At 53.1% G+C, this 21,236-nt stretch overlaps 1 protein-coding gene across 1 annotated transcript in view; it reads right to left on the reverse strand.

Annotated features, from left to right (window-relative positions):
* Positions 1 to 966: 966 nt before the first annotated feature.
* The window catches only part of POLR1A (RNA polymerase I subunit A), a 74,910-nt gene continuing 54,640 nt past the window's right edge, over positions 967 to 21,236 (reverse strand). Inside the window, exons 21-34 of the mRNA XM_030311029.1 lie at positions 20,978 to 21,060; positions 18,840 to 19,005; positions 17,710 to 17,931; positions 16,628 to 16,842; positions 14,521 to 14,688; positions 13,460 to 13,595; positions 12,821 to 12,978; positions 7,839 to 7,965; positions 6,160 to 6,270; positions 5,278 to 5,577; positions 4,238 to 4,438; positions 2,983 to 3,100; positions 2,324 to 2,488; positions 967 to 1,949 (exon numbers count right to left, since the gene is read on the reverse strand). Of these exons, the coding sequence (XP_030166889.1) occupies positions 1,849 to 1,949; positions 2,324 to 2,488; positions 2,983 to 3,100; positions 4,238 to 4,438; positions 5,278 to 5,577; positions 6,160 to 6,270; positions 7,839 to 7,965; positions 12,821 to 12,978; positions 13,460 to 13,595; positions 14,521 to 14,688; positions 16,628 to 16,842; positions 17,710 to 17,931; positions 18,840 to 19,005; positions 20,978 to 21,060 (2,271 nt within the window). The 3' untranslated portion in view covers positions 967 to 1,848. The remainder of the gene's footprint in view (positions 1,950 to 2,323; positions 2,489 to 2,982; positions 3,101 to 4,237; positions 4,439 to 5,277; positions 5,578 to 6,159; positions 6,271 to 7,838; positions 7,966 to 12,820; positions 12,979 to 13,459; positions 13,596 to 14,520; positions 14,689 to 16,627; positions 16,843 to 17,709; positions 17,932 to 18,839; positions 19,006 to 20,977; positions 21,061 to 21,236) is intronic.

Genomic DNA, 21,236 nt, shown 5'->3' on the forward strand with positions numbered 1-21,236 from the left:
TGCTCATTTGCGCCCTCTCTCCTCCAGCCCAAAAGAATATGCCATCTTAAACAGCAAAGGAGCCCCCCTCGAGGAGGCTTCTGACAGAATCAGTGAGTGTGTGATGCCATAAGGGGAGCCAGAGGATTCTTGGCCCACTATGATGTGCAAACTCTGGAATGTCTGCTTACAAAGCAGGTGTATCCTGGAAAAGAAACACATGGAAAACACAGGTGTCCAGGAATTGTATGGATGGATGGGGCAGGAAGGGCAGGGGGCCATCACCTCACCTCCCAACACAAGCCAACAGTCTAACTTCAGTGTGCATGGTCTATGCCCTGTCTATATTCTGGGCTTGCTCCTTCACTTTTGTATCTTCAGCGCCTGGGTGGGGCTGAGCCACGGAACCTACCGGCTTAAGCTGAGCCGTGGGGCCACGCAACATGTGCTCATTTGTCCAACGGGTTATCTTGAGCCCTGAGGACCCTCTCCCACAATTCTAGTACGAGTGGAAATCACCAAGTAGTGAATTGACCCACAATGCCAAGAACACATGCCGTAACCTGTGGCACAGGATTCCACTGTGGCCGTTTTTCCTGTGTCCCTCAGAAGCTGTGCTTATTCCTCTGTACCCAAGCCCTAGTAAACTGCTTCTGCCACTTTCCCTAGTGTGGGCGCAGGAGGCAAAGGGTGGGCCTGTCACGTGTCTGGTGGAGCGGCATGGTCATGCTCCCCGAGCAAGGCATCCTTTCCCACCTGCCACACAAAGGTCCTTCTCACTGGCTTCCACTCTTCTGATTGCAGGGCCAGAAGCTGGCTCTGGAAAGGGGGACAGAGCAGGGGCTGGCTGGGGTCAGAGTGGGAGGCTGCAGGGGCTGAGCTCTCCCCCACATCCTCTAACAAGAACAGAAGGGACCAAGATGTGACTGTGCTGAGAAATCCCAGTCCTGGGCTCTCAAATCACAAATGTAGAAACCACAAACCAAGGGAAAAAACAAAAAAAAAACAAGTCTTTTTAATTTTTTTCCCCTCCCAACAGCTAGTTCCAGTGATGTTTATTACTCAGCCTGAGTTGGAATAACATTAGACAAAAATAGAAATAGCCTCTGGATTTACAAAGCCTTTGTACAAGTCCTCTGACTTTTCTGTTCATGCCAGGGCCCCTTGCTGTGGTGCCAGAGGTCAGGGGAGGCTGGACGGCCCAGATGAAGCAGAGCCCGCAGAGAGGGATGCAGGCCTTAACGATGGGCCGAGAGCAGAGCCAGGAAAGATAAGCCAGGCAACTTGTCCAAACAGCTTGGCTGGCGACTTGGGGTTCTACGTGTGGGGCTGAGCTGTTGGGGCCCAGCCCCGGGTACAGAAGTTGGGTGGGCAGAGGTGTGGGCTTGGCCCAGGCAAAAGGTCTTGGGTGGACACTCTAAGGGAACCGTGCCGCTAGGAACCAGTGCAGCTGGGAGGGGCAGGCCATAGGGTGGCAGGCTCCCAGTTCCTGGTCCTCCAGAGCCCTCAGAAGTCCTGCCTGCAGTTAGGTGAGCTCCCAGCAACAGGACTTCACCTCCCTGCTCTGGAGGTGCCACGCAGGGGAAGGCCTGGCCACCTCGGAAGGATTGAGGGGACTCGGTGAACCTTATTCATGGTGTGAGATGGGGAAGGGCAAGGACAAGGAAGGCTCCCACTTTCCAGGTGAAGCTGGTCGAGTGGAGGCCAGCTGCTTTTTGCACCCCCTACATCTCTGCTGTGCCCTACATGGTCACTTTGAACCACCCTGGACTCTGTTCTCCCAGGCCTCTCAAGTGAAGGGCAGGCCAGGCCCTCACCTGGGTCCTCCTGGCCATCCTGTAGGCTGGGCAGATGGTGCTGCGGTGGCTACTATCTCAGGGGCTGCTTGAGCTCGAATAGGCCTGTCCCGCCTCTGACAACTTTCCCAACCACGATGCAGGCTGAAGGGGACCTCAGCTCATCATGCGATCCTGGGAGACACAAGAGATCTTGTTAGGTGGTTGAGAGGGAAGCTGGGGGTGATGTAAGGGGTCTGGGGGTGGCGGGCGATCAACATGGAGGCTGGGCAGATGAGCCACCTCAGAGGCCAGCAGGAAGCCGAGTTCTGATGAGGTTATGTGAGGGAGCACTGCTTACAGAAAGAGAGGCAGAGCCTTCTCCCTTTCCTTCAAAAGGTAGAGGCAGCATCCCCATCTGCTGCCCACCCTCCCCAGTTGCTTCCTCAGTGAGATTCCAACATCTCACTTGTGTGGGAGGCATGTGGAAAGGTGCCCGGGGAGCAAGCCTATTTGCCCAGAGCAGATTTAGGAGAGGGAAGACCAAGGGCACCTGCCCATGCACTGACCCATCATGGTGGCCTGCTTCAGAAACTGGAAGCTGGTTTCAAATGTCATTTGCTGCAGAGGGGAGGAGTTTGACCGGATCCCAAAGCGATTCAATGGCTTGTACACGCCCTCGAAGCACATATAGTCGGCAACCAGGGAGAGATGGCGGGGATCAACCTCAATGCCTGTCACATTGGCAGTAACATCAGGAAAGATTACACAATGACAAGAGGACAGTTGCAGCAGCATCACCTGACACGAGCCAGCACATAGGCTCAGATGTAGACCCCAGGGCTCCATTTCAAGCTCGGTCATCTACTCACTCAGCCCCCTCCCCATCCCAGACCACAATCAGTCCAGCCCACTCTCCACGTCTGTCCAGTAGCCCAGGAAACAGACTCCAGACTTGCAGGACATGAGAACCTCACAGCACTATTTCACTTGGGACCTAAAACCCTGAAGGCAGGCAGGCTGGGGTCCATTCATCAGACAGGAGTTTCCTCAGAGGCCAGAGGAGAAATAGGTAGAGAGGCCCCAATGACAGTACTGAAACCTGTCCTCCCTGGTCACTCTCGGGGTCTCCCACAGGCCACATGCTCACTGCACCCATGTGTTGGTCTCCTACAGAGCAGGCCCAACATGCTGGGATCTTCTGAGTGTTGTCCGTGGCTCCTCTTACCATACACAGCAAACACGTCCTTGATTTCCTTCTCAATCACCCGCAGTGCGGCCTCGATGCCATACGTGTTGGCCATGGCATGGATGTCGTTGGAATAGAGGCGGCTTAAGTCCAGAACCTAGAAAGGGGGTAGAGACTGAGTGCGGGGGCCTGGCTTTCTGCTCCCTTCTTCAGGCAAGACCCACACTGGCCGAGCTCGCTCCTTGTCTGGCAGTCAAGCAGAGCCGACAACGAAGTGACTGAAAGGTGGCCCAGGAGTAGCAAAAGGACAGAGTGTAAGCAGAGGTGCAGGTTGGCCAGAAGAAGCTATTTTCTTATTTGTTTATTTAACAGATAGACTTGTCTCCTAGGATGGAGGCTTCCCTTGGTAGGTGAGGGACGTTCTCCAGCAATGACACTTAAACTTGTCTCCAGGGCACATGGGGCAGTGACAGGGCAGCTCCACAGGGGCCCAGCTCATCAGGGGCCCAAGGTGGCTCTGCACTATGGCAGCTCGTCCCCACAGGAGATGGTGGAGACTTTGGCCTTGTTTAAACAACCCTCCCAGGCATGACAGAGTCTGCCCTGTTGGTGGCTGGCTCTCAGGAGGTACGAGCCCACCCTGCCCTGTCCTTGGGAGGCACCCAGTGAAAGGCTCCAGGTGGGCCTGGAGGCGGGCCTCTGCAAGGCAGCTGCTGTGGGAGAAGTGTTCCAGGTAGGGAGAGATTTGTGAGCTGGGTGCACACTGGGGAGGGTGGTGGGCTACAGGGGTCCCGACACCTCAGTATTCTTTGGGGAAACACTTGTGCCCAGGGGTTGAGAGCACCTCAGAAGGTTCTCGGAGACACAATGAAGCAGAAGAATGAAGAAACAGCCCAGAAGGATGACAGACGTGCTGGTGGAGCAGGTGGGGCACAGCACACAGGCATTTGCCAGCACCAGGCACCGGCAGGCTGGTCTGAGCCACCTCTGCTCCCAGGGCCACCTTCCCCAGATAAAATGAGCAGCTCTCAGGCCAGCGACTCCACAAACTACATCTTACAAATCTACTTTGGAGACATATTAATTTCAAGGAGAAAAAAATTCTAGCCTAACTACTCCAAGAAAGTGTGGGTGAGATAAAGTTACCGGAAGTCTTAAGTAGGCTAACATGCACAGTGCATCCCAAGAAGAGGCCCCGGGTAACATGGTTGGAGCCTTGCCTCCCCGTGGCCAGCCCCTGAGTCAGTGTGAGGACCTCGTCCCGGCCAGCAGACAACCTGGAGAGGGCGCACACCTCGGCATACTTGAACAGCTCTGGCAAGTTGATTCCTTCTGTGTTTAAGACAAGCTCCTTCTCGTTCTTCTTATTGGTGGTTTCATTTAGGAGGCACCTCGTGATGCCCTTTGTCGCATAGACGACGGTGCCCTGGGCCAAGGACACTACCAGGGAGCTCATGTCAAAGTTGATCTTCATCAGAGGGAGCTTCACTGTCACCTGCAAGAGGAAGGAGGGTTGCATCAGGGAAGGGGCTGCCCCTGGCCCTGAGAAGGAGGCAGAGGGCCCCCAACTGGCTCCCTGGGTGAGGCCTTCAAAGCCTGTGTAGTAAACACCTTGGCTGGGGACAGGCGGTTCTGCTGGGGCAGATTGGCTGAGTCTGCACAGGCGAACACTGGGTGCCTTAACCAACCACACAGAGCAGCCATCTCCAGTCACCCAGGCGAAGATGACAGCAGTAGAGCGACACCTTCACAGATGCTGGTAAAAACTGTCTGCTCAACAGTGCCCTTGATAGACTTTCGATCACCACAAAGTGTCACACTCATCGTTTTGTGTGTAACCTGCTCAATGACTCTTATCTACATTGCCGTTTGGGAGCCACTGGACTGGGTCAAAGTGAAGGTCAAAAACGTCAGCCCATGTGTAGGAGCGAAGGCATCCTGACCACCCAGCCTTGGAGGGAACGGTGCACCCTGCCGTTGCAGACCACAGGCCACGGGGGTGGGGAAGCGGCGCGCTCCTGCTTGCCTCTGCAACTCTGACATCCGTCCACTCGGTAGGACTGAAGACGGAATGGGGGGATGCTTAGAAGTGCCTCCACTCCAGGGCCTGGCCCATCAGACCCGCAGACACACACTGTTCTTGACGAGTCCGAAAGTACTGGCCCGCTAGGGGTTTGAGTCAAATGTGTGGGGGCAGTGATTTGAGGCAGTGGGGCCACGGTGGTCACCAGATGCTTTAAGGGATCTGAGATCATAAGGAGATTGCAACCGACTGCCACAGGCCCCGCACGCCACCCGGCCCGCGTGGGGAGGAGCTGGGCAGTGGGCACTGACCTGGCACCACAAGCTCTCCTCGGTGTCGTACTGGTAGTCCTCTATGAACGGGTGGGACTCGCGCACGGCCTGCGCACGGCGCTCCACGGCCTCGGCTCCCTGGGGCTCCCTGACGCGGGTGGATTTCCGGGGCTGTGTGAGGGGGGCGGCAGGGGCCGAGTCCTCTTCGGGGCCTGAGCCCACCTCTTCATCCTGCTCCTGGGCCTTCTCGGCACCTTCCCCGGGGCCATGCCCTTCCTCCTGCATATCCTCGTTGTCGTTCTCCTCCCCAACCTCGTCCTCCTCGCTCTCATAATCGACCTGGCAGGGGATAGAGTGCAGTCTGTGTCACCTGGCCCCTCCCTCCCATCTGTCTGGACTGTGCCTGCAGAACAAGCACCCCTGTAGAGGCCCACCAGGCCTGCCCTGGGCTGCCTCCTCCTCTCTCCCGTTGGCCCTTCCCCTGGGAATGGTGGCCTCTCAGTCCCAACTCCCAACACTCTTCCACCCTCCTTGGGCTCTCTCTTGCCCGTCAATTTCCTCAGCCCCTCTAATCTGCCCTTTGTCCCAGCAGCAGTCATGGCAAGACTGGTTTTGGTATATTTTCACTGTAAAAAACAAGAGGCAGCCTGACTTCAGCTCCTTGCAAAAGCCTCTGGGTCCCTGAATCTGATTCCATCCAGAGCCGAAGGACAGTCCTGGGATGGCCCCTGCCCAATCCTGCCCTGTGAACTTCATCTTCTTCATCAACAAGTGTGCTGGGCAGGCCAGACTTGTCCCAGGGTTCCTAATGGGTTCCAGCAGGATAGCAAAGGTGTGGCCATATGTGGTGAGCAATAATCCTGCAGGTGTGACACAGGACGGATGTGACCATAGCCCCTTCACCTTGGCCAGTCCCCTCACCTCCTCCTCTTGTTTCTTCTTGCGCTTGGTATCAGAGGCATCAGCGTCTCCCTCCTCGGCTTCAGCATCCACAATGTGCCCCTCCTCTTCCTCATCACCCTCCTGCTCTCCCTGTGGTTTGGGGACAAGGAGGAAAAAAGACTGGCTCCAAAACCGAGTGCTTGGTGAATCCATCTATCTACCCACCCATCCTCCTTTTCAGCTCACTCACCCACCCAGCCACCCACCTGCCTATCTATGCATCCATTCATTATACCTCCACCTGGCACCCTCCCAACCACCCATCTACCTACCTACCCTTCCACCTGGCCACCCTGTCCATCCAGTCCCTGCTCTGGGACAGCCCTGCACTCCCTGTCTCCTTCTCTTCAAGCTTCATTGTCACATGTACCACCTGTAAAACCTTGCATTTAAAAAATTTTCAGAAAACGGGGGCGCCTGGGTGGCTCAGTCAGTTGAGCTCCCTACTTCAGCTCAGGTCATGATCTCACGGTTTGTGAGTTCAGGCCCCACGTCGGGCTCTGTGCTGACAGCTCAGAGCTTGGAGCCTGCTTCAGATTCTGTGTCTCCTTCTCTGCCCTTTCCCTGTATGCTCTCTCTCTCTCTCTCTCTCTCTCTCTCTCTCAAAAATTAAAAAAAACATTAAAAAAAAAATTAAAAAAAAAAAAAAGTAAGAAAAAAAATTTCAGAAAAGGGACCAGGCTTTCCAAGTCATTAAAAGAAAATGGTATAAAATTTTGTTCCAAATATTTTTGTTCTAGATGGAGATGAAGAGAAAGGATTATCTTGGTGGGCTATTAAGCATTTTAAAAACCAAACATTTATACCTTTCTCTACTGACCTTGGCTCCTAGTTTCCTATAGTCTTCTTCTGGGTGACTTAAGGATAAACGGAGTAACCTTTCAAAGACCACCTTTACCCATCTGTGCTTGAGTTAGCCAACTGGTAGACTTCCCAGGCCAGAGACCTAGCATTCTCTCTGGTCTACCTTAAGGCCCTACTAAGTCTTCACTGTGACCCTCTGCCGCCAGCGCCCCCACAGGTTGGCCACATTGGCACAGCTATTGCTATATAGCCCTACAAGCTGCTGTTGGCTCAGATGACAGTAGGGGACCTGTCCCCACACTACCCCTGGGTCTCCTTGCAGATGAGGTTGTCACCATTCCTGGACTATTTTGCCCCTAGTAGCTTTTCCCTGACTCCTTCCTTTTTTTTATTACAGCAGCCCAACTTTCCTGCTTCAAAACGCCTCTTCTAATTCCTGCCAGTGCTCTGTGGGCCTCGGTTCATCTGGCCCAGGGAAGTCAAAGGCAGAGCAACATGAAACCAGAAAAAGAATTCCAAAGCCCAGCAGGTACCAATACTTTCAGCCTGTCCTCAGGATAAAAATCACTCACAGAGTGGTCCTTGAGAGGAGACAGATAGACGACCATGTGCCTTCACCCAGTGCCAGCCAGACCTGCTGTCTGGCAGCACCCCCGTGACCCTATCGGCACAGCAGGTAAATGGAGGGGTACAGGGAGATATGGGCCAAATCCAGGAAGGGGCTTCAGGAGTGCTGAAAACAACCCCAGAGCTTTTTCAGGGGAGAAGACTAAGCCAACAGCCACCCTATGGGCTTCTCAGCCTGGGACCCTCCCTGTGCTGGTCCTAGAGGGGCCCCTGGGGGACTCACTCACCCGGTTCCTCTCTGAGTCCCCAGTGTTGTCTAGATCCCGCTGGGTAGCTCTCCGAGTGTTTACGCTTCTGAAAGCTGAGGCTTTATTGTTCTTCTTTCTGATGGATTCCATCAGAATTTTAAAGAATCTAAAATGAGAAGAAAGCCACACAGCCCCATTCAATATGAGCATCTCTACTCTCCCCTCCTTGCGGGTGTAGGATGTTCTGCCCAAGGATCTCACAGCCATCTAAGGGGGCATTGGGGATTTACACATGAGACAGAGATACAGCGTCTCCTATCCCCCTCTTGCGGTTTCTAAAGAGCACAGACAGAGCACTGCTCCACAGCCCACCAGGCCTGGTCTGCACACATGTCCTGCCACTCCTCAGGTGCGTGACTTTAAGCATGACAGTCTCTGGAGCCTTAACTCCCTTATCTGTAAAATGTGGGTATGAATATGCATCGTGCAGTCTTGTTTTAAGGATTAGAAACAACCCCCTGTCCAATAACTGTCACGAGGCCTGGCAGAGTGGGTGTTCCGTAAGTCAAAGTTGCTAGCGCTGCTGTGGCCAGAGTCTGAAAAGGACAGCAGACTCTCCGGCAGGAGGGGAGTCCAGCCAGGACTAGGACCATCCCCTGCCTGCCCCTGCAGCATCTCCAGAAAGTGGTGCAGCACAGGCCTGACAGCTCCTGTCTCCTTGGGGTATGAGCCCCAACAATTTGATGGAAGAGCTAAGATGTGCAAGAGTTCATCAGAGTTTTAAAGGCACTGATAACTTACTTTGTGGCAATAAATCATGTCGACAAGTTGGAACCAGACCAATTTAAAAGAACCAACTTGAAGCAGAGCCTGGGGCCTTTCTTGGCCCTTTGCCTCTTCCTCCTGAGTTTTCTATTTTTAAGCTCCCTTAAGGCCTTGCCCTGCCTCCCTGCACCCCTCCCTCCCCCAACCCTGCTCTTCTTTTTTCACATTATCTCCTTCTTGCCTTTCTTCCTCTTCAGGCCAGAACAGCATGCCAAAATGGACTGCTTTTAATTATATTAAGGATCAGGTCCCTCAGCCAGCCAGCCAGCATCCTGTACTGTCTCAGCACCTATAATGTGCGTATCATGTGCCCTGGGAGCAAAGCAAGGGTGAAAATACAGGAGTGGGGTCTTAAGAAGCAGGCAAATATTTACTATTCTTCTTTTTTTTTTTAACTTTTTTTTTAATCTTTATTTTTGAGAGAGAGAGAGAGAGAGAGAGAGAGAGAGCGAGCGAGCAGGGGAGGAACATAGAGAGGGAGACACAACCCGAAGCAGGCTCCAGGTTCCGAGCTGTCAGCACACAGCCTGATGTGGGGCTCGAACTCACAAACTGTGAGATCATGACCTGAGCTGAAGTTGGACGCTTAACCGACTGAGTCACCCAGGTGCCCCTTTACTATTTTTCTTATTAAGAGCAAAAGACTATTGTTCTCCCTCCTCATTTTTTTTTTTTTTTTAACTTTTTAAAGTTTATGGTTTTGCTGAGGTTTCTGCCCTTGGCAGAAAAAAGGCTCCTCACCCACCAATCCAGGGAAGAACCTGGTTGCCAGGTTCTGGGGATGGGGACCAGCAGGGCCTGATGAGGGAAGGCCAGGCTTGACTTGAGAAGATACAATCTAACTGAGAAGAGGGGGCAAAAGAGAAGTTTCTGGAATGCCAGGCTCTGGTTCAAATCTGGATCCAGCCAGAGACCCAGGAGGAAGGCCTTGATCTCGTCTGCATGGTGGGACATGTCCACTGCGACCTGAGCCCACTGCAGAGAGGAGTGGAAACGAGATGGGATGGGGGTGTGGAAAGCGCTATGACCACTGCTCGTCGCCTCCCGCTGCTTCGGGGCTGCTGCTCTGACTCCTCAGACTCTCTAGACCAGTGGCTTTGCAGCCATGTCGCCCCTCCGAGGCTCCTCCCTCCAGTCCTCCATAATTGGCCCCAACCCCAACTACCCATCTGCTCCCCCCCCCCCCCACCGCCCCGGGGAATCCTCTGGGCTCGCTTTACCAGCAATTTCTCCAACCCCTTTGCTACCTGCTGGAGTTGCATCCACCCCTCAAGGCTGGGTCTAAGTGCAGATGAAAGTCCCCACGGAGACCTTCCTTAATCCCCCCTTGCTGGGCATCCTTTCTGCCTAAACTGCCTCTTCCAGTGAACAAGACTGCGGGAGAACAGGTGAGAAATTGAGAAAGCTGAATGCACCCTGACAAGTGGTAGACATGTTACCAGTACGCCAGAGTTCTCCTGTGGGTGCAAACAAGTTTGCCCCTCTGTGATTTTGCCACGAGCTAGGGAACTGAAGGCGCACAATGACTGTCCTGTGAAGGTTTTGCTATTTGTCAGAATGTGGCAACCAAAAGGGAACAGGATGGGTAGGCTGCAGAGACACCGCCCATCCCACATAAATAATTGCAAACAGAGAATATGACCCTTGGCTGTTTCCAGGAGTGCCTGGCAACTGCTCCGCCACCTGCTGATTGCAAAGTCTGACTCCCAGAAGCTGTAATTGCACACTCTAGCTTGGTCGTTTCATGGCTGGGGACAGGAGGCCAGAACTTCCACCCGACTCCAGGCTTGGTGCTCTTGTGACTTCACCGCCCCCGGCCGACCGCCCAGAAAGCTTATACAAACATCCAAAGTGACAGGTGTCAGTAAAAATATTTACAGAACCTTCAATGCATACACACTGCCATCTAGACAAATGCCTCTGTGTCTCTTTCTCTTCTCCAATCTATTATCAAATAGTCTCATGAGCTAATAGTTGGGAGAAGAGATGGGATGGGAGGGAGGGTAGGGGAGAAGACAGAGAAACAGAGGTGGAGGAGGTGGGGGAGGGAAGGGAGAAAGGAAGGAGAAAGGTTTCCTGCAGGGGCGGGGGTGTCACTCTTTGAGAGCACACACTCACGTGGCCTCGTGGTCCGTAAGAGGTCTCATTGTGCTTGCTACGCTGCCCAAGCCTGTCAAGCACTGTCCAAAGCACACCCCAGTTCACACATTGCTCCTTCTCTTATTTTTGGCTCGATGTGCTCAAGTCAGAGTAGCTCCACCAAGAGCTACTGCACATGGCTTTGTTTATCACAGCTTTTCAAGTGCACAAGCAAAATACAAACTAGGAGCTGAAAAAGTACTTGGCTGCTGGTAAGAAGCCAGGGCTGGCCCTCATCAAGAAAAAAATTGTTTAAAGGCGATGAATTTTTCAATTCTCCAAGATAACAGAAGTAGAAAGAACTCTAAGCACAGCCTGGTACATGCCTCATGCTGACCTACCTGCTCAGCAGGCAAAGCCCTAGGTGAATAGAAACAGGGCACACTATCCAGCTTCGCCTGCTCTTGACAAGTCTCAAGAGGCCATGTGATCCTAATTCCCATTTCTCAGAAAAGGGCTGCCTGGCCAGCACAAACATGTGGCGCACTTGGGAGTTCTGTTCCTCCCTGTTAATTAATGAGCCGGCAGGCTGGAGACACGTCTCTTGTGACATGGCCCAGCGTCTTGAGAGCACTGGGTCTGCCTGGTAAAAGGAACCTTCTCCACCCATGTGGATGGTGATGCACATATTCCCCAAGGCCCAGACAGCGACAACTTCACTTGGGCTCATGTAAATTGTGACAACTTCACCCAGGCTCATGTAAATTGCAACAATTTCATCCGGGCTCATGTAAATTGGGGCAGGATTTGCCCAGTGGTGGCCCCTTTCCAAGGGGATGACTTCACATCCAAGCCCATCTATCACGATACCCACTGTCCTGAACACCACATGTTTAGAGGGCTGGCCTGAGGCCAGCTCACATCTTCAGGTCAGAGAGAAGAGGGCCAGTGGCAGAACAGCCGCTCTCTCCTGGCCACACTACACCCAGTGTGGGCGTTGCTCAGTAAAGGTTGGTGGGATGACTGAAAGCAGTGAACTCTGCTTCCACTCTGCCCCATTGATTCTCCATTTTGGGGAGACTCCAGGAAGATCTGAGAACTGGTCTAGATTAGAGGCAGTGGTTGGTGGTCTGTGACCAAATCCTGCTGAGATGGGATCTATTTGGGCGTCACCAAGCTTTTGAAAATGTATGAATTAGTTGCTGATATTTAAAAACTAAGAGGCTTATTTATAAAAGCATCAACAAGCAACTAAACAGCCAAAGACAGAAAAAAAACAGGGAAAGAGGCTTTTTGTTTTTTTTAATTAGGAGATCGGGCCACTGTGGCCCACATGCCTGTCCTGAGGCAGGTTCTGTACTCTCCAGCCTGCCAGAGACCTCCCGGCCTTCTTCACTGGCCTGTTTCCTGCTGGGCCCTGCAACCATTTGAGTTTGCACGGCATGATCTAGGGTCCGCTGGTGAGTCAAAAGTGCTTCGCTGGCTCTTCCTGGCCTACCCCAGCCCCAATGTGTCGACCATCCTACTCCTGGGTACTCAGTGTGGTAGCCTGTGCTTTTCAAGTGTCCAGCACTAACTTGCACTTGAGAAAAAAAGAATGTTCATTCTCCCTACCAGAAGGGAACCAGAATTTCTCTATAAGAAGTTGCAGGTAACCCCAGCTTAGAATTGGGGTTTAAAAGCAGCATGCTATCAGTATACTGCTCATTATTACACAGACTAGAAATGCATTGGGAACAACATTATGCTGCCTGGAACATCATGTCAAAAACCAACACCATGTGCTAGTCTGACCTTACAGTGGTACCCTGTGATGGGACTCCCTCCTTCCGGTACCTATACTTCCATGTCTTAAAGCCTCCAAACCCAAGACGTCAAGACTCATCAACCAGAGAGAAGGCAAGTTTTCACGGAGTGGTGCGTGGTTAATGCAATCACACCCACAGGCCAGATTAGCAGTGAGGTTTCCAAATTAGGCTACAGGGCCTGCTGTTTTCCCAAACACTGCCCTTGAAGGATCCATTTAGAGAAATGCAGCCAATCTCCAGGAGTCCTACAGCCTGGAGCACTCAAGGGCAATGACAAAGTCAAACAACAAATGCGGCCTGAGTGCTAACCTCGTTTCCATGAAGTGCAGGATGTCCTCAGGTCTCAGGCACTTCTCCTGCTGGTAATGTGCACGTGGCAGGAACTGAAACCGCAACTGATACACCTGAAACTTGTCCCGTTTTTCTCCGATACAGAAGGATTCCTGGACATCAATTTTCTCCAACACCTTGAACCAGAGGGACAGAGAGAGCCTAACTTGCCTGAGTCCCAGGGGACTGTGCATGACAGTCATGGTTTTGGGAAATCCAAGGGTTTAGGGGGAGAGGGGGAGGGACCACAGGCCCAAACCCCAAAGGAACCCCACTGAGTTCTGCCAGTGTGAATCCTCGGGGGACAAGTGCCCACGGCTGGTGGGTCATCTCCAGAGGATGGCCCAAGGCTGCAGGGAGCGGACTCCAGCGGGGCTAGTAAGTTATCGCAGAAAGCATTTTTATTTTTAAGGCATGCGAAAAAGCTATAAACTGATGGATTACTTCTAAAGCTTACTGGTTCATCCCTCCCTGCTCAGCACCTGGCAGAGAAAGCTTCTCCCTCATTCATGGGAGTCCGAACCCAGGGTCTCAATGGTCAGCAAATCTGTTCTTCAGAGATGGAAGATGCAGGAAAATGCCTCCACCCACTCTTAGCCAGGTCCAAGAGACCATTACCTCCCCTAAGCACACTCTGGTGAGCTGCTTCTTCAGGCTTTTTACTCTCTTCAGTGCTTTCTTGGTGTTGAACACGGGCACGCTCATCATGGGCGTCTTGATGTTGGCACTGGCCACCATGAGAATCTCCCTCAACCTGTCAGAGAACATGGGCACATCTAATCGTAAGAGGTACCCAGATTCCCTATTTTTGCGAGGCCTTTCTTATCAAGATATTACAGCTCTTCTGGGATCTGAGAAGCCTTGGGATATTGCAAGGAAGTACGCTGGATCAGAAAGTCCCAGCTCTGGCCCAGTGAGTGACAGCAAGTGACCCTCCTATCAATTTTCTCCATAGGAGCACGGGCTCCTCAAGGACAGGCTAGTATTATTCTTGTTTCCTATCACCTGTGCCTTACATACAGTGGGTGCTTACTAAGAGCTTATGGAACAAATGAGAGATGCAAGGATGATAAAGTTATCATCTATAGTGCTCCTACTGGATGCAGGCACCATGATGCTCCTGGCCTTGCCCCTGAGTTGTCAGCCCACATGGTCCAACTGCAGGGTGGGCCCTGGCCTCCGCCCTTCCACAGGTCAAGGATCCTGAGGTTAGGGAAGTTGAGGAACCCCAGTCTCTCTGCTAAAAAGTGGCAAGGTCAGGCATTCAATGCAAGTGAGTCTCCCACTCTTTCCTCTTGTCCAGTGGCCATTACCCTACAGATGTGTACATGTACCGGAAGGGCCACTGTGGGTTACATTCTAGGTGATTGCTGCCCCCAGAGTTAGGCAGCCAAGTGCATGTGGCTTGTTAACAACCTCTGCTCCTGGGTCCCGACCCCAGAAGTGTAGCTTCACAAGTGTCCCAGGTCACGGATACAGGAGTTGGCAGAGGGATAAAGAGAGATTCCAAGAGGCTTGGGCACTGATCCAACCATAGAAACCAGTTGGGCTCCAGGAAGTCCAACTCTAATCGCCATTTTGGATAAGACGCCTCCCGCCCCGCCCCCCCACTGAATGACTTCCTCCCCAGGAGTGGGCTTAGGAAAGATCCCACGCTATGCACCCATGTAGCCCCGTACCTCGGAATGCCCAGAGTGACATTCATCTCGCCTCTGCCAGCAAAGTGGAAAGTGTTCAGGGTCATCTGTGTGGAGGGCTCCCCAATGCTCTGGGCAGCCAGTAGGCCCACGGCCTCACCCGGATCACATAGCGAGCGCTGCCACTTGAGCTGCAGCAGGGTCCTCAGCCTGGAATGGGGTAGAGAGGGGGGCACGGCTAGGAACACAGACACCACCTGTCTGTCTGTTAGGAGCTGTCAACACCACCCAAAGCCAGGGTGCATGGAGTATTAGCTCTCCCTCTTTCTGGGCTTGTTTTCCCTAGGCAAATGATCCTCCTAATCCTTCAAATCCTGCTAGTGACCCTGGGATGTCCTAAATTATGCAGTACAGATCTCAGCCGGGTGGCTGAAGTGCTAGACATCCATGCTCGGACCGTTTGTGTTTGCTCCGAGAACACCAAGTTCCCACTCTGCACCAGTTACCGTGAGTCCCCAAAGCAGTGAGTATTTCTGAGCTCGCTCTTCACGTTTTCCTTCGATTCTTTTCTCCCCCTGTATGAACTAGGAAGGTGTCCACTGAACCCTTATGGGTGTATGGGGTGGGGAAAGAAGGGGGGGATTGCTATCTTATTCGGTGCAAATGACTCCAGGCCACATGGGAAGTGCGCACGCTATACAGTTTTGTGATGTATTAACCATTCTTCCTTTTAGAACAGTCACAGGAACATTGTATTGCCCCAGCACATGGAACCAGGAAGGGCTTGACACAGGAAGACTAACTGGACGTACATGTGAATGCAGAAAAAGTAGTAATGCTACATTTCAAAGCAAGTTCCTTTTAAAAGTGAGACTTCCCTCTAACCCGCCATGTCGTCTCTCCCAGTTACTTCAAACCAGTGAGGTCTGAGTACCTATCAGTCTTCCTGACAGAAAAGAACCTTCAAATACCTCCAGAACTTTAGAGATTCACCCAGAGCTTGCTGCCTGCTAACAGGTCCCCTGTGAATGCCACTGAGGCAGAATCACCTCCCCATCTTGGTCCTGCAAACCCAAATGATGCCCCCCCGCTCCAGGGTTCATCTCTCCCCACTCCCAATACGGCACTGCCCGTTCTTCTGAAGGTACACAGCCAGTGTCCTGAGCTGCAGGGAGAAGGGTGAAGGGGACAGGGCATCAGGGTCTCACTCTTTCAGGGAAAGCCCTGCCGGCAGCTGTGATAACCCAGCATAATTTATTCTGACCGGGCCTCTCTGAGGCCTGACTAGAGAAGTCACATTAAAGGCAGAGAGAGAGCCCTGCTCCTCCCCTCTGGTTCCTCCACTCATGCATTTGCCTTTGCTCATTTGCCTTTACCGATTCCCAACTTCCACCTGCAGGCCCACTCCTGGACTTGGCTAGTCTCCCTGAGCAGCCAGGCCAGGGCCTACACCTTGGAGGTCTTCCAGCTTTGCCGGCCAGGCTCGGCAAACTGAGTGCAAAGGATCCCCTGACAACCGCTCCAATACCAACCTTGCAGCAGGCCTCCCTGGGGGTGCTTCTGATGTTGTAACCTGATGTGGCTCGGTGCTGGTACCTGCCTAGCTTCCCACCTGCCTAGACCACAGGGTTGGTTTGTTTGTCTATTTATTTATTTATTGGTGAACGAGCCTAAGCTGAGGACTGCACATGCTCCTTCTTTCTTAAGACTTCAGAATCCAAGGCTCAAAGGAGTATTAGAGTATATCAGATCCAACCCCTCATGAAAGGCTGAGCCATAGGGTCACAGGGCAGAGAATGATTTGCCTTGGGTCAGAGTTAGAAGCTGCTGAATGGCGAGCAGATTCCCTGACTCTCAATTAGCCATGGCCACCACACCAAACTCAAGAGAGAGTCATTTCTGCAAGCTTCCACCCAGGAGAGCATTTTTCTCTGTCCTGGGCCAGGCAGGGGTGTCCATTCCTGCCTATTTGCCCTTGCCTGTCTTGGAGCCCTCTGGGCCTGCAAGCTGTCCTTTCTATTTTACTTCCCTCCCTCCTCCTGGAGGCTCGAACTCAGAAGGCTGCCCTCCCTTCCAGAGTAGGTAAGGAAGGAGCCCAAGACATAGACTCTCCCTCTGCACGTGCCCTGTGACAAATCAATGCCATTACCTGTCAAGAGAAAGCTCTGATTTCTCATAACTCTTCTCTGCTTGAGATGCCCACTCGAGACTATAGTCATCCACCTTTTTTTCAAATGTTTCCGACACTGATGCAAAGTAGATGTCTGGGCGCCAGACGGACAGACTGGGGTCTGGACAAGGAGCCGCCTTCTTCTGGTATTTCCTTCGACTCTGCTCATCTAACTCACCCCACATTCTCAATATCTGAAAGGAAGGAAAGGCCTCAGCCACGTGGGGGGAAACCAGGAATGGGCCTATCTTTCCTGGGACATCCAGTGGGATAAGGAGGATCAAAGGCACTGGCTCCAAATGAGAGTAGGGGAAGGAGACAGAACCAGATGACAATGAGAAATCCACCCCAACATTTAGGACAGGGATAAAACAGAATCCATCCTGGCATGCACGAGCCCAACCATGACTCTCCGAGGTCTTCATCCCAGCCCACTGGAACACAGGCAGGGTGACCAGGAAAGTTACTGTCCAAACTGGAATTTTTTTAGAGTAGAATGGGGAACTATCATTAATAATGTTAGGTTGAAAGGCAAAGCCAGGACCATCCTAGGGCAAACCAGGACACGGCTGTCCCTCTTTCAGGCTTTCACACACTTGATGCCCCAAAGCTACCCCACAGCAACTGCTTCAAAGTGTTCCCCTGCCTCCTGGCTCCCAGCTGTGTTTGCCTAATGGGAGGCTCCAGCAGCAGAAGGGAATGTGGGAGGAGAGCAATGCTGGGCATTTATCCCCCACCCTCTCTAAGGGGCCTCTGAGTAGGCCATGCCTTCCTACTGCCCCCAGCTACCCTCTCCACTCCTGGTGGCTACTCTCCCTGTTCCTGCCCACCTGGGGTGGTGAGCACCCAAGTTACCAGCCCCAATCGGTTTCCCCAAACCCGGCCCCCACCCTTGTGAAGAGTACCCTCCTTCAGTTCCTATTTGAGGGCCATTTGTTTCCTAAGAGTGAAGAAAGCCATATTACACGATTATACCTTCTATTAAGAAAACAACCCATTTCTTCAATCCCTGAGGCCTATATGCTCCAGGCACCAGGGACACAGTCACCCCCCCAAGTCACCTGGTGAGTCCCAGGGCTGCGGCCATTCTGGTTCCCATCCTCAAGGTTCAAGGCTTTCACGGCTGCCTGAACCTTCTGTGAATAATTCAAGAAGGCACCATTTCTCAGCATGGTGTTGGGATGCCTGCTTTGCCATTTTTTGATGGCTCTGAAGTGGCGGAGGGCTTTTTGGGGATCTGCTCTGGATAAAACTTCATGGAGATGCTTCGATTTCATTATCACCTAAACAAACAGACAAACAAACAAACCACAGACATAAGGCCAAAGAGATAAGGGCATGACACAGGGCCAGGTCATACAACTTCATAGGCCCAAGATGTGTGGAGGCTTCACAACGCCTCTCATAGGTGCTGAGCACCTGCTGCTAAACAGGGCCCTCACTGTGTATCCTGGACTTGGGAGCTGGTGGTTCAGGAGCTACAGGGATAACAGGGGACATCCCAGCATGTTCAGAGCCCCTGCAGAACCCAGGGGAGTTTCTAGGGAGAAAGGAGGAGAGAAAGTGATAGCCAAAGCTGTGGGACAGGCACCAGGAGAGAAAGGAGCTGGCATCGGAGTGCAACCTTCAACACTGCCATCTGCTGCATGACCACGGGCAGGTCCCAGTGGTTTCAGTATCGGACTGCAAAATAGGTGACTACTCAGTTAATGGTGATGGTCATTCTTGGAGTGGCAAGGCATGGTATGAAGATCACCAGCCTGCGTGTCAGACACGCCTGGGTCCAGACACTGGCCCTGCCACACAGCAGCTAGTCACTTTAGCTCCGATACGCCTGGTCTCGGCTGTAAAATGGACAAGAAGACCTACTTCCCCAGGTTGTGGTGAGGATAAAAGCACACGCTGCCCACAGTGCACTTTAGCTTAGGGCCCAGCACGTGGCAAATGCCCCCAGATGGTAGCTGTTGTTCCAGAGGTACACGTGTCTTTCTGCTATCTCATGTGATGAAAGTCCCCTGAGGGGCTATGAAAATGTCAAATGTTTTAAGGCATCGACCGGTGCTTTGTAAACCTTTTCCCACTCTGCTTTTCAACAGCCACCTCACTGCATGGCAAAGCTCAGGGTGCAAGGCCCACCATGCAGCTCCGGGCCCCACCACCTCCAGGCACCAGGTCTGGTCAGGCCAACTACCTCATAGTTGCTGGCGAGGAAGGGGAACTGCTTGGGCTGCAGGAACTGTGTCTTGGGGATGTCCAGGCCGTCCTCCCCATACAGGAACTGTACCACGCTGCCGTCGCTGTCGCGGACTGTCAGATCATACTGGACGACCAGCCCCTCCAAGTGCTTGATGATGCACCTGCAAGGAGACCAGGGCAGTGGACGGTGGAAAGGGCAGCTGGGCAAGGCTCCGATGCCCCAGGCTCTGTGCTACAGCAGCTCCTGACCAGGGAGCTTCCTGATAGTTTTCTGGGAGGAGGAAGTTGCAGCCGCATGCGCGAGAGGCTAGCTGCCATTGCTTGGCCCTGGCTCCCATATCCGGCCCCAGTAGCTGGGACTGCTGCCTGCCTTTCACTCCCCTGCACTGAAGAGCTCCCCAAGGACCAGCATCAGTAGGTCCATAAGGCAGGTAAGGCAGGAGGGCTTGCTACCCACCCAATGCCTCTCCAGTGTGGTTAGTCCAGATATTTTCCAGGGAAACTAAGGACACATTAGGAACTAAATGCTGATGTGCTAACGCTAACCTGGTGCCCTTTTTCCTCAGTGCTCCCAGTAGTCAGCTGTCTCCCTCAACCTCTCTTCCTACCACCTGGTACTGGCTCCTTAGCTTACCTCTGGCCACTCTGCCCCTGTCTCTTCCTGCCACCTTAACAGGAGGTTTTCTAGGAGCCACTGTTCCCTTAAGCTCCAAGGACAGAATTCAGTGTCAGTCACCACTGTCTTCTTGGCATCCAGCCCAGGGCCTGGTGAGGTTGGTGCTGAGCACCACTTCCCCTCTGCTGCAAATGCTGCAGGTGCTGCCTGGAGCCCTCTGCTCTGCTCTCCTTGCCCGCAGGGCCCTGCTCTCAGCACCAGCAACGGCCCCACAAGGCTGTGCGTCCAGGCCTCTTCTGACCATCAGGCCTTGTCTTTAAAGGTCCACGGGACATGGCTGCTTGAATAACCTCCTGCTGACTCCTCACGCCACACATACTTTCTTTCTCTTCTCTGTCAACTGTGTCTCTGAGCTGCCACTCAGGCCTGAAAACTCAACTAGGTTTATCTGCTGCCTCTCTGCTTCTTCCTCCTGCGTTTCAGCCAGCTGCTCTACGTCTCCACAACGGCTTCTTCCTTTCCATGGCCACTCTTGGGGCGCAGCCTTCCGACGTCCGGCTAGAACTCCACCATAGCCGGGCTGGCCTCCTCCAATCCATCCTGTCTGAAGCCCTGCACGGGACCTCCCCATCACAACCCTCCACTGGCAGATGGAGCTCGCGGAGGCTTATGTACTTTACTCCGATGATGGCTGCTCCTCTGTTCCAACAAAGACCCTCCACATCTTCCCCCCAGCGTTATCTAATTGGCCTCAGGGACTCCCACCCCACACAAGGATCCCCTCACCCCAGACTTATTTGATCATTTGTTTTCTAGCTTTTTCTATGTTATACACGTATTGTTGAACGATTTAAGAAATGGGAAGTGGGGCGTAACCCCTGCTCACGGAAGGAAACGGCCGTGTGATCCATGCCCGAGAGGGGAACTCGCCCAGCGGTGCTGAATGCCGGCTCTCCACATGGTGCCGCCAGCTCGGCAGATGGCTTCCTTGCTGCCCCACCACCCAGGGTTGTCCACCCCAAACCCACCCTTCCCTTTCCTGGCCCAACCCCATGGCTGCAGCCTTGGCAGTCAAGGGGGAGGGGACCATAGTAAGGACTGCAGCTTTGGGGAATCTGGAACATAGCAGCAGGAGAGAGGACAAGGCTGGAGCAGAGACAGGAAAACCTCTGAGGGCAGGATAAAAGGAGTTCTGCCTCCCTGTGGGGTAGTCACCCGAGTTCCCAGAGAACAGGACTTAGAGCCAGGCCTGAGGGGGTGGGGGGGGAATAGTGTGTGTCCGCAGAACACAGGGGCCCTCCGTATAAACCTCTGAGCTCACTCTCTACCAGTCTTTTAGAAGGGGAAGCTTATCTGCATTTTCTGTCCCAGGCCACCCATGGCCATTTTAAAAAAGTTTTTTCACCCAAAGGGACTATAAGTGAACCATCACCGACAATGTGAAAGATGACAACGTGGAGGTGACTAGTCCTGGGACACAGACCCCGTCTGATAGGGGCAGAGCAGGTGCTTTTTACCTTTGGAGATAGCCGGAGCGGCTGGTTTTCACGGCGGTGTCCACCAGACCCTCTCGCCCTGCCATGCAGTGAAAGAAGAACTCCTGTGGGAGATGCGGGGCCGGGCCCCAGAGGTGGCCGTGAGGAAGGATGCTTCCTGAAGGGTGGTGCAGGCCAACAACACCACCGGCAGCCTAGTCAGATCTCCTGTGGCTCTCGGCCCGGACAGGTCCGATGGCCCCAGTGGCTTCTGCCCTCCCCTGTGGCTTACCTTTTGCGC

Source organism: Lynx canadensis, chromosome A3 (genome assembly GCF_007474595.2).
Source record: "Lynx canadensis isolate LIC74 chromosome A3, mLynCan4.pri.v2, whole genome shotgun sequence".
In the NCBI taxonomy this organism is placed as follows: Eukaryota; Metazoa; Chordata; class Mammalia; order Carnivora; family Felidae; genus Lynx; species Lynx canadensis.